This window comes from Ceratotherium simum, chromosome 17 (genome assembly GCF_057802395.1).
Source record: "Ceratotherium simum simum isolate JZ-2026a chromosome 17, ASM5780239v1, whole genome shotgun sequence".
In the NCBI taxonomy this organism is placed as follows: domain Eukaryota; kingdom Metazoa; phylum Chordata; class Mammalia; order Perissodactyla; family Rhinocerotidae; genus Ceratotherium; species Ceratotherium simum.
The window spans coordinates 31,633,375-31,646,748 of NC_141916.1; the positions used below are offsets into that span (position 1 = coordinate 31,633,375).

General features: G+C 36.6%; 1 protein-coding gene across 1 annotated transcript in view; it reads left to right on the top strand.

Moving 5' to 3' along the window:
- Window positions 1–12,907, top strand: part of SINHCAF (SIN3-HDAC complex associated factor) — a 28,390-nt gene extending 15,483 nt beyond the window's left edge. Inside the window, exons 4-6 of the mRNA XM_004441170.3 lie at window positions 1,389–1,515; window positions 6,773–6,923; window positions 10,665–12,907. Coding sequence (XP_004441227.1) covers window positions 1,389–1,515; window positions 6,773–6,923; window positions 10,665–10,824 — 438 coding nt within the window. The 3' untranslated portion in view covers window positions 10,825–12,907. The remainder of the gene's footprint in view (window positions 1–1,388; window positions 1,516–6,772; window positions 6,924–10,664) is intronic.
- Window positions 12,908–13,374: the final 467 nt, after the last annotated feature.

Sequence of the window (13,374 nt, forward strand, 5' to 3'; positions counted from 1 at the left end):
CATTCTCCCTAAGGCTGTATCCAACATACCTATTTTGGAGATTCACATGTTTTTAGGTTTAACCCAGAAATTCCTAGAGTTAATTAGACATGGATCCTTTTTTCATCTCTTACCATAACATTTATCCTGACTTGTGTTGGTACTGATGAGCACATAGTTTTAAAATCAGAACTGGATTTGAATCCTGTCTTTACCACTTACTGGTTGTGAGCTTTGGGCATGTTACGTTTATTCATAAAGTGCAAAGATAACAGCTGTCTCACAGAGCTGTTGTGAGAACTGAGTGTGAGATGATACATATAAAATGTAACACATAGTAATCACTCAATTAGGGGGAAGCTGTTATTCTCTATAGGTAAAACTAATTGAGATCAAACTGGTATGTAAATATGTGCTCTGTTTGCCCTTTCACTTTATAATGGCACTAGAATTCTTCATAAAACTCTGGTTTTCAAAAACCAGAACACTGTTAAGTCTTATTTAATTCTTCTTTATGCTAGCTTTCAGAAGATTTAGGACATTTATACAAAATATTTGTTTTTAAACAGGCAGGCATTTATTTTTTACCTTTTTTCCTACACTAGCCTTCTACTGTACTTTGGTGACAACATTACATTATTATGATAGGTTTTATGGGTCTGTTAACTTACAAAAAAGTGAGTTTTTCTTCAATTAATAGCTTTTCTGGAGAAGATTCAAATTGTGATTTTGAAGGTGATGGCAACCTTTTTATGTAAGGGTAGAAATCTTCGAAGAGTAAATGCGAATTAATGCATGAGAACTGGGACCATAGGGGCCAGACCAATGGCTGTGCTAGACTGTGGGAGAACATGACCTCAGGGATTAAGGGTATCTAGTGAAAAGAGCATAAATCCTAGGTCTGAAAACCTTGATCTGAGTCTTGTCTCCCTCCGCACCCGCTTGCCCATAAAAGCTTAGTGAATAAGGCAAAGTAGATAATTGAATTTAACTTGTTTTCCTTCACCCTAAAATTGGAGTAACAAGAATAGCCCCTTTACTGCTTTGTGGTGAAGATAAAAGTATATGAAAGCTTTTTGTAAACTGCCAAACATCACACTGTAGAAGTGTTAGTTGTTAGGCTTGATTTTTCTTTACCTACTTGAGACATTCTCACCATGTATAAATCTGTTTAAATGTTTTGTCCAGCAGACTCCCGCTATTAACCTACTTCAAAGAAAAAAAAAACAAACCACTAGATAACTACTTATTCTTTAATACCGTGTGATGATTAAAAGTGGCCATGGGCTCTCTGAGTAGAAAACTATGGTTCTCAAATTTGACTCCTTAAAATAGGCATTCGTCCGAACCAAAGGAATACAGAGGTGTCATTTTTTAAAAGGTATTAAATATTCAGTGTTTTCTTCCAGGTGGTAGATGCAAGAGCAGGACCCAGTCTAAAGACTACATTGAAACCAAAGAAAGCGAAAACTCTATCTGGAAACAGGATAAAAAGCAACCAGATCAGTAAACTGCAGAAGGAATTTAAACGTCACAGTAAGTTTGATATTGAAACATGTGTACTTAAGAATAGTTGTTTTGTTTTTATTTTTGTCGGGGAGTGGCATATGATGTGTATGGATCGTTTTGTTGCTTTTTTTAAAAAAGAGTGTGGAAGGCAATGTTGACTTGGTAGAGATATCATTTTATTTCTGTGAAATGTTGGAACTCTATCTTTGATTTTGAGCTCATAAAAGTACTTTCACTAGCTAGCCACTTCTTCACATTGTGCTGAGACCACTCTGATCTCTTTATTGACATCTTAATTTTCTAGAAGATGCATTTTTCGAGCTTGTTTACTTGATTTTTGTGCATAAGAAGTTGAGGCCTGGAGATATGCAAAAAGGTAAATAGTGGACGATCTGAGATCAAAGCCCAGGTTTTCTGGAATGTAACTTGAGAAATCATAACTCATATATTGCAGTAAAGCTAGCCTCAGGACTTTCGGGTTTAGGAGGCAATGTGTATTGTGTGGGGTGATGGAACGGGAAAGGAATAACAAGTTAATATCAGGTTCATATACTCTGATAGGAAGTCGTTGGGGAGGACGACACCTGTAGTGTACATCTGTATTTAGGAATTTAGATTCCAGATTTTGAAAAGGAAATGCAGTGCATATAACGTTATGTTACATTTGTATCACCCTGGGGGGTTTTGAGGCAGCACTATTGAAGCAAACACATTAGTATTTCTGCAGCAAAAATGTAGGAAAATTCACATAGGTGGAATAAATAAACTGTAAATAGGCTTGTCAGGTTGAATTACCTAAATTATAGTTCAGGTCAGGCCAGATTTTGTGGCCAAATGGGTTAGGAATAAACCTTCTGTTTTCGGAATTGTAGATATGGGTTGTGGACCTGTACTGGAGTTTTCAGGATTAAAAAAAATATTGTAGGACCCTGTTAGACAAGATATTATCAATCAATGCTTGTTTTAGAATAATGGAAAAAGACAGTTAAATTTACAGATCAAGTAGAGGGAGGAAGGAAGGAGAGCTATCATCTCTGGAGCATTTTGGTATATGTACTCAGCACTTTACATCCGTAATTATCTCAGTGATTTCTATTTTAGAGATTAGGGTAGGAAGTACAGAGTGGTGATTTAACCTTGACCCAGGTCACTTAGTAAGTGATAGAGATGAATTTGACCTTGGGTTTGTCTAACTTCAAAGCCCTGTGCTCTTTCTACAATACCACCCTGTTCACTGGGGTGGTATGACCAATTCCCCAGGACTTTGGCATCTTTCCAGATCTGCTATCGACTTTGTGCTCTCGAGTAAATAGGTGCTACCAGAGTCCATAGTTAAGAATGATATATTTGATCTTTGGCTAAAATATTTTAGTTCATTTATAGTAAAATATTTAGGTAACTTCAAATATGTGTGTATTTTAATTATACATGTTCCTTTTCTAATCATCTATCACTAAGGGGAAAAAAGGACTAACTTTAGCTCTACCCTCCATTCTCACTAGGTGTTTTAATGAACATTTGGGAAAACAGTAATTTTCTTCTACCACTTGAAGGCTAGAGGAATTGATTATTCATATGTTTATTCTTAGCTCCTCCCTTTAATTATAGGGAAAGTGATATCTGGCTAACTTTTTCCTTACTTAAGGGAATATGTCCAGTGTAATTTTAGATTTGTATGATAAAGCCGTGTTCTGGAGGAGTTGGAGACTGAAAATAAGTCCCTTTGAAAAGGTGTGGGTTTTGGAGGCTCAGAGTGAAACAGGGTTTTCCCAGGTGCACTGTGAATTGCTAGCACCTGTGTGCAACATAACTGTTTTGAGATATTTTAATTTTTATACATCACCCACTAAATGGTTTCTCTGCCTCTGGTTATATGCTTGCTTCCATGCATCCTGCATGTACCTGTATTCTTCCTCCTGAGACATTCTTGCATTTGTGTTGTACTGAAAAGGCATTGGACCTAGGGCTTGAAGATCTGGATGTGAGTTATAGTCCTTGATGCTTACAAATATGTGACCCTTGTGTCACTTAACATTTAACCAAATTTCCTAATCAGGGAAATGGGGATAATCGAGTAGAAAGTGGTTTTGTAAAACAAAACAAAACATTCCTATATAAATGTTAGCTATTCTTTTTGTCATCTTCTTCCTAAAATCTGTGGTGATTCTGGTTGCTAAAGAATAAAGTTGGGGCCGGCCCCGTGGCTTAGCGGTTAAGTGCGCGTGCTCTGCTGCTGGCGGCCCGGGTTCGGATCCCAGGCGCACACCGATGCGCCACTTCTCCTGCCATACTGAGGCCTCGTCCCACATACAGCAACTAGAAGGATGTGCAGCTATAACATACAACTATCTACTGGGGCTTTGGGGGGAAAACATAAATAAATAAAATCTTTAAAAAAAAAAAAAAAGAATAAAGTTGAAAACCCCTAGCAAGTCTTTGGAGGTCCTATTTTAGGCAAAGAATATTTGGGCTGAGTCAGGTCCCTTCATGTACATAGTATATTCTGCTTCCACAACTCTGCTCATTGTCCCTGCCTGCCCCATGCTATCTTAAAAATTTTTTTTTTATATAATTTTATTTTATTTTTTTCCCCCAAAGCCCCACTAGATAGTTGTATGTCATCCTTCTAGTTGCTGTATGTGGGACGAGGCCTCAGCATGGCCGGAGAAGCGGTGCGTCGGTGCTCGCCTGGGATCTGGACCCCGGCGGCTAGCAGCGGAGCGTGTGCACTTAACCGCTAAGCCACGGGGCCAGCCCCTACCCCACGCTATCTTATTACTCCTTTGCGTCTTCCCAAATCCTACCTAATTTTTAAGATTTTAAAAATTGCAGTTCTTTGAAGGACTTTCAGAGCTACGTTCCAGAAATTTTTCTTCCTAACTGCCTTTGTATATAGTTAGTTATATCCTAGTATCCCAGGTATAGATTAAACCGTATGGAATTATCATTTTTATAGGTAGAAAATGGTTGAATAACTGCAATTTCAAATGGTTCATGAATATTAAGCACTTTCCAGGATGATGAGTTTTCTTCAGCAGCATAGAGCTGACCGCTGCTACTGTTAATTATTTGGGAATTCTTTTAAACATTCCAGTAGACTTAGTCCTTTAAAGCCTGCTACACTTGAGGATTTTGTTTGTTTTTTATGAAGTTAAGCTATTCATATATTGGAAGTAAATGAACGTATTAAAAACACTAATTGTGTTTTAATTGTATCTTTGTTTTAGATACCTAATTTTATGCTATTTTATGTAAACTTTTGTTAATACACAACACTTGTGAACTGTATTCAAAAACATTTTCTTTAGTCTGTTTCTTCCCATGCAGGATATGACACAGGATTTTATGTTTAGTAGATAATAAATATTTGGTTGGTTCTTTGAATTGGAGGATTGCTCTATCCACCTATCATAGGAGGGGACAGTCCTGAGCTAAAAGTAAGATGTCTGTTAGGCTTAACCCCTGTTGTTGATATTGCTGTCACTGTGGAATAGCAGTATGATAGCCCTATAGCATGGTGACTATCAACCAAAAGATTTCTTTTCCGGCTTGTAAATTTATATGAAGTCTTCTGAGCGCAAAAATACCAAATCATGTTTAGCTTGTATTTGACAAATTGCTTTTATTCCTATTATATCAGGATCTATTGTTTTCCCTTTATGGGTAAGATGTTGTTTTTCTTCTGTTGCTTTCAAGATTTTTTTTCTTTGTCTTTAGTTTTCGGAACTTTAATTATGATGTGTCTTGGCATTGATTTCTTTGAGTATATCCTGTTTGGGGTTTGCTCAGCTTCTTGAATCTATAGGTTTATGTCTCTTGCCAAATTTGGCAAGTTTTCAGCCATGATGTTTCTTTGAGTACTTTTTCACCTCCACCCTCTTTCTCCTCTCCTTCCAGGACTGCAATGACATGAAGGTAGATTTTTTATTGTGATCCCACAGGTCTCTAAGGCTCTATTCGTTTGTTTTCTCTGTGTTGTTCAGGTTGGGTAGTTTCTGTTGTTCTTTCTTCCAGTTCACTGATTGTTTCCTCTGTCCCCTCTATTCTGCTGTTGAGCCCATCCACTGAGCTTTTTAATTCATGTATTGTATTTTTTTCAGTTTTAATTTCAGTTCCACTTGGTTCTTCTTTATACTCTTTATTATTTTTTTTTTCCTTGACCTTTTCGCTGAGGCTATGTTTTCATTTGTTTCAGACATGTTCATGTTGGCTTGTCGAAGCATTTTTATCATGGCTGACTTTAAAATCTTTGTCAGATAATTTTAACATCTCTGTTAGAGGTGTTAATTCTTTTCATTCAGTTTGAGATCTTCCTGGTTCTGGATATGATGTGATTTTGGGGTGAAACCTGGACATTTTAAAATTATATTGTGAGACTCTGGATCTTATTTAAACCTTCTGTTTTAACTGGCTTTTTTGACACCCTTCCAGCAGGGGAAGTGGGGGAGGGGCACTACCTTGTTACTGCCAGGTGGTATTTTTAATACCCACTCAAGGTCCATTGACGTCTGAGGTGGGAGGAGCTCCTCATTGCTGCTGGGTAGGAGTTAAGGCTCCCATATGGTGGGGGTGCTCCTGTTCCTGGTGGGCCGTAGTGCAAGTCCTGACTCTTCAACAGGCTTCCTCTGACACCACCCTGGCGGAGGTGTTGAGGGGGCCTCATAGAATGGAAATCGAGGCTCCCACTTGGCTTTTGCTGGGGTGGACGGGGTGGAGGCCTGTTTTTTTTTGTGGAGTTTGGCTCTGGAGTAGAGTGGTTATTGTCTAATAAAAGTTTCCTGTCTTGCTAGGCTGCTCCTTTCCTGGTCCTTTGGTTAGAGAGAACAGGCTTTTGTTGGCTGGTTTTTTTTTTTTGTCTGCACCCATTGGCATTTCTCGGTTGCTGGCTTCTTTAGCTCCAAGACTGGGATTTATGAGGCAAAAAGAAAACCCATAAAAACTAGGGAACTCACCACCATGTCCTTCCTTGGGCTTTGAGCTCCCTAGCTGTGGCCAACTTTCAGAGTCTTTAGGTTTGTTTTATATGTAACGTCCAGGGTTTTTAGTTGTACTTATTAGCAGGAGGACTAGTGAAAAGTATGTCTGTTCTTGTCTTCCTGGAAGCTTAAGCCCTCATTTTCTTTTAGAAGCACTTGAGTACAGATGTCTTCAGATAACAATAATGAATAGAAAATAAATTCTTTTTTTCTTCTTTTTACTAACTCATTCACAGTGTTTTATGCTGAGGCTTAGTTGCAGTTGCATATATGAAAATATAAGTTTTTTTCTCTTATCTTTATTGCAGATTCTGATGCTCACAGTACCACCTCAAGTGCCTCCCCAGCTCAATCTCCTTGTTATAGTAACCAGTCAGATGATGGCTCAGATACAGAGATGGCTTCTGGCTCTAACAGAACACCAGTTTTTTCCTTTTTAGATCTCACATACTGGAAAAGGTAAAAGCAACAGAAAATCTCTCTCTAACCAGCAAACCTTCTTAATTACAAGCAATGGTTTCCCACTTCCTCAGCAATTAAATGGCATTTGGCAAAAAGCTGGTAGCACACATGGTTGGAGGTGTATTAAGCAAGAATTGAGCTGAGAGTTGAGATTTTGTGTGTTTTTCCTATTAAAATTGATGTAAAATAAAAATCATGTTAGGGAACCTAAATTTCCTTTAATGAAGTAGACTAGGTATTCGTTCTGACCAACATTCCCACTGAAAAAAGTAAAAGGGCTAGAAATGTATATATTTACATTTGTTTTTGAGGAAGATTAGCCCTGAGCTAACATCTGCTGCCAATCCTCCTTTTTTTTGCTGAGGAAGACTGGCCCTGGGCTAACATCTGTGCTCATCTTCCTCCACTTCATATGGGATGCCGCCACAGCATGGCTTGATAAGCAGTGCCTCGGTGGGTGCCTGGGATCCGAACCTGGGAACCCTGGGCCGCCGAAGCGGAGCATGCAAACTTAACCGCTACGCCATGAGGCTGACCCTGAAATATATATTTTTTAAGTCTTTAAAATGGCATTAATAAGTAGGCAGGTTAATAAGGAATAATCAGAGGCCAAATGCTAGGTGAATGTGGGACCCCCAAAGTCAAAAAAGAAATAATAGACTAGGAAAGAGGAAATATTCAAAGAGAAAGTCGTTAAGGATTTTCTAGTTCACAGATTCAGGAAGACTAACAAATTAAAAGCAAAATAATTAGCAATTATCTTATGGGTGAAGAAAATTCACCCATAGACACTTCATAATGAAACTACAAACATGAAAGACAAAATAGATCTTTAAGCAGTGAGAAAATAAAGACATTATTTTCAAAGGAACAACAAACACCCAGAGCTGAGTTCTCAGCATGAACAAAGGAAGCCAGCAAACAATAGATTAATATCTTCAGTGGGCCAAGAGATAACTCGCCGCCTAGAATTATATGTATGTAGCAAAGACATCTTTTGTGAACGAGGGCATAAGACTTTGGGACTAGAAAAAAAAATCGAGGGTTTGCTGCCAAGCTGACGCTCAATAACGAAAATTCTGCAGGCAGAAAAAAGAGATCCCAGGTTGAAATTCTCTCAGAAGGATAAATAAAGTAGCAAATATTTCAGCAAATGTAAACAACACTGACTGCTTAAAATGACAATAGTTGTAGGAGTTAAAAAAAAAAAAAGAACTACATGACAACAATAACATATAAGTCAAGGTAATAGAAGTGGTAGGAGTTATAGTATCCTAACATCCTTTGCATTGTTGAGAATAAATATATTAAATAACTTTAGAATTTGATTAATTAACTATGTAACCACTAAAAGAATAAAAATAAGAGTGTAAAACCTCCAGAGAGAAGGGAAGGGTAGAGAATTTACAAATATACCTAGCAAAACAAAATGATAAAGAAAACCTCCATATATTTGTAAATTAAGAAACCATGGGTCCAAGAATCAAGTATAATATAAATTAGAAAAGCTTTATAACCCCAAAATAACTGAAGAATACCACAAATCAAAACGTGGTATGAAGTTAAAACGGTAGATGGAGGAAAAGTTATTGCCTTCAATGCTTCTTACAAAAGAAAGACTAAAAATAAACGAAGTGATATATATCCAATTTAAAGATTAATGAAGCCCAATATAAATAAAAATACAAGGAAATCCGAAAGATATGAATAGAAATAAATGGAGTAGAAAACCAATAGGCAGTGGATAGGATCAGTAAAGCTAAGAGTAGTTCTTGAATAAGACCTGACTGAAAAATTACTTAGAGATAAAGCAGATCAAGAAAAAGATGCTACACATAAGCATCTTAGGAAAGAAACGGGAGAGTTAGCTCTAGATAAAGCAGATATTTAGAAGGCAATGGAGGTGGGAGGGGTTGCACTGTGAGGGAACACAAAACACCTTTTATACCAAAAAACATGAATTCTTGATTACTAAGACTTTTAACCGAACAAACTATGACATACCTCATGTTTTAAATCTATTGTAAAGTCAGATTTCAGGGATTCACTCTTTAATCTCTTGGTAAGCCTAGAAAACAGAGATAATTTGAGGGTTGTTTTTAAAACCAGAAGAAGTGTCAAACAAGAATAACACATTCTTGAGACATTCTAATGTTTGAAAACAGATGAAAGTACAAATGTTAAGATAAAAAAATGAGTTTAATTTTCTTGAGGCAAAGCACTGTGCAAAGGCAATTATACGTTGACCAGGAAATGTTGCAAATGCAGCATTCATTATTTCAGCGTCTCGTAAAATACAATACGACACAACACAATAAATTAAATGCCTTAAAAAAAAAAAAAAAAAAAAAGAAGGCAATGGATAGAACAACTATATGCTAATAAATTTGAACATATAGGTGAAGTGGATACATTAGTAGAAAAAGGCAGTTTACCAAAACTGTCTCAGACTTCTTTATGGTCTCATAAAGAAACTGATTCAGTGGTCAGAAGTCTTCCTTCAGAAAATTCCAGGTCCAGATAGGCAAGTTCTACCGAACCTTCCAGAAACGAATGGTTCTAATCTTGCACTGGCTTTTCCAGATTATGAATAAAAGAGAGCATAGTCCTCAAGCATTTTATGAGGCTAAAATAACTTTGATACCAAAACAGTGTATCATGACCAGATTAGATTTATTGTAGGCATGTAAGATTAGTTTAAACATTAGAAAATCAACTAATATAATTTGCCACATTGACAGTTTCTAAAGGAGGGGAAAAAATATGTAACAACTTGGTATACTGAAGATGTTTGATAAATTTGAACATTCCTTGAAGGTTTAAAATAAAACCTTTAGTAAAAGAGGAATAGAAGGGAACCACAATGCTAAATAATTGGCATTTTCAAGTAAAGTTGAATGTGTTCCCATTCCTACATTTCAGCAACATAACCTAGAAGAAACCTTTAGACATATGAACCAATGTGTACAGCATGTTTTTAATAGCAAAAATTGTCCCATCAAAAGGAGTGGATAAACTGTGGTATAATCACATGGAATACTATATATAAGTTAAAATGAAATCTCTAACAATATGTATGAACCTAAATTAATGTTGAGCTAAAAAGTTGCAGCATACAATGTGATTTTATATATATGTTTATATATATATATATCTGATTTTATATATATATGTGAGATAACTAGGCAATATGTTTAGAGATGCAAACGTGGTAAAATTAGAGAGGGGCATGGGGCGGGGAAGGAATGATCGTTTTTTTCCCTTAGCATGTGTGATCTGTGTGCGTTTTGTTGTCATTTTTTATGCCTTTATGTATATTTGATAATACATGTATATATATTTTATCTACTCGGTATTTAAAATAAAACCGGCTGCTGTATCAGCCTGTTTATGGTGGCTATTTTTCCTCAAGAGTTGGTGATTTTTGGAAGAAACAGTTTATAACTTTAGGAGCAGCCTCTTAAACTGGCTGCTGTCTCTCAGGATGCCTTCTTTCCCCTTAATATTTGATAAGACTCTAGCGTAGGATTTAAGGGACCTGAGTAATTCCCGTTACCTAGCTAATTGGGGTTGCTCCGGGAGCCTGTCATTTGGAATGCGATGAGATTGTACAAGTAGAACCTTTTGATCATGTTGTCCTAGTTACGTATAATGATGAGTAGATTTTTTTTCTTTTTTGGTATTCCTGTTTTTCTGCCTTATTAATATATTTTGTGCTCTCTCCGTTTTTTCTTTTAGGCAGAAAATATGTTGTGGGATTATCTATAAAGGCCGTTTTGGGGAAGTCCTCATCGACACGCACCTGTTCAAGCCTTGCTGCAGCACTAAGAAAGCAGCTGCTGAGAAGCCGGAGGAGCAGGGGCCCGAGCCTCTGCCCGTCTCCACTCAGGAGTGGTGACTGAGGTGTATGTAGAAGGGGGACAAAAACATTTAAATTTTGGAAAGAAAACAAAGCAACAAAATGACCCTCCCGTTTTTAACTCGGATACCTGCTATTCTGCCAAAAGACAATTTCTAGAATAGTTTCGAATGGGTTATTTTTCCTCCAGTTCCACCAACTCTGAAGCCAGTGTCTAGCTTACTAAAAGAAAAAAGTGTACATAATATTTAAGATGCTGAGTATTGCATAGGAAAGCTGAATGCTGCTGTAAAGTGCTCTTTAAGTCTTTTTTTTTTTTTTAATCCCCTTCTAATGAATGAAACTAGGGGAATTTCAGGGGACAGAGATGGGATTTGTTGTATGATAAACGTATGTAGTTCTAGTCTTTCTATATTGAGAAGCAGTGGTTGGGGCATTTTTTAAGATGGCTGACTATACTTGTTTTCCTTCATGATAATAAATTTGTCATAACTCAGTAACATGGACTTGCCCCTAGAGGTAGTTGTTAATAATTTTGAAATATTAAGGTCTTGCCAAGGTTCTGATGATTGAAACCTGTACTACTGAATATTAAGCAGGACAGATTAAGCTCTCTGGTACAAATACCTTGAAGGAGTAACTTCTAAATAGACAGAGAAGTAACTTGACTGTATATGTTGCATCCAGTGTCACCTCCCTCCATATTGATATTTGATAAAGATTTTAATTTATATGAAACTTCTAGGACAGAATCAGCTCCTCTTGGGGAAATGTCAAGTCTTTTGGATAAGCAATCCTATTTGAGTAGTACCAAAGCATTACCATATGGTAGAGAACACACTCTATTAAAAATTAAATTATCTGAAAAATAAAATGTGCAAGTCTTCAGGATGGCACACACACAAAAAGGTTAATACTTCTTGGGGCACATTTCTTAGAGAGCTTGCTGAGTGTGTAAATAATTGACTTTTGTTTGTGTTACATGACTGGTGACTTCATCGAAAATCTGCACAATTCAGTTTTAGCTCTGGATTATTTCAGTTGACCTTTGTGAAGGTTTTATCTGTGTAGAGTGGGTGTTTGACTTATTTTAACCTGTTAGGGTTTGGGGTTTTTTTTCACTCTATATTAAAGTAAAATTCTACTCAAAGAAAAGAGGTATATGTTAATGCTGAGTGGGTTGGTTTTGGTTTGGCTTCTTTTAGTCAGGCTTTCTGAATATTGAGATGTTAGATGATAAATCCTGAACGTGGAGCTCTTCAGTTCTAAAATCTTCATTAAAAGTCTCTTACTTGAACCCAAACCAAAGTACTCTCATTGCCTCTTTTCTAAAAGTTCAGGAAAAGTATATCACCAGTTCAGACTTTTCATAATGAGGGAGGATTGTTTGCCTACCTTATAATAACATGACTCAGTGCTTATTTTTAAAACTGGATTTTAAAGATTGGATAGTATAAATAACAATAAGGAGTGAGCCACTTTTTATGGGCACCCTATAGTTTTATAGTTCTTAATCTAAACTTAAAATTTTATATTTCTTCCTTTTGGAAAAAACTACAAGCCACCGTATGCACAGACTACGCAGTGAGTTGGGTTGGCTCTCCCACAGCCTTTGAGGTGTATTCCAAGAGTCCTAGCCATTATCACCTTCCTCCTGAGTTATGTTGAAATGGTTTTTTTTTTTTTTTTTTGTACATTTTGGCTGCAGTATTGGTGGTAGAATATACTATAATATGGATCATCTCTACTTCTGTATTTATTTATTTATTACTAGACCTCAACCACAGTCTTCTTTTCCCTTCCACCTCTCTTTGCCTGTAGGATGTACTGTATGTAGTCATGCACTTTGTATTAATATATTAGAAATCTACAAATCTGTTTTGTACTTTTTATACTGTTGGATACTTATAATCAAAACTTTTACTAGGCTATTGAATAAATTTAGTCTTATTAGAAAATAAAAGAAGCTGTTTTGTGGCTTTGTTTGAAAGGTGTTCTTAGGTAAGAATAACTAATGTTTTTGGCCTTCACAGATATTCAGTTTAAGCCCTTAGTGTTCTAACAAGCCATGAAGGAAAAAAGTCCTCTTTACTGAGAAATAAAGACTTTAAAATAAAAGACATTTTAACTGACGTGCACAATAATTACCTAGTGGGTAAGATGATTTTAACAATGAAGGACAAAATGTCGCCAGTGTTTTAATGTCTATGATGTGGTTTCATTATTATTGTCTATGGGCATAGTGGGAAACATCACTGAGACTGTGGGGAAACTATACAAGTTGGTTATAGGGAAAGGTGGATTTTTGGCTTTGGGGTCAAACCTGGGTTCTCAGTTTCCTGGCTCTCCCCCTTATTAGCCATTTGAGTCATCTGGCCTTTGTGAGCCTGCAAACTTCTGTAAAATAATATACAGAATTATGAGGAATCCAAAGAGGTGTAATCCATATCAGAATTTTAAAAAGATTGTTTATTACCTGGGAAAGGTAGATCCTGTGGGCCAAACTTTTTATACTACTGTTAGGGTTTAAATTTGGGGGATAGTCCAGGTGATTTTGCCAGCACCTGGTCTAGTTACTGTGAAGTTACC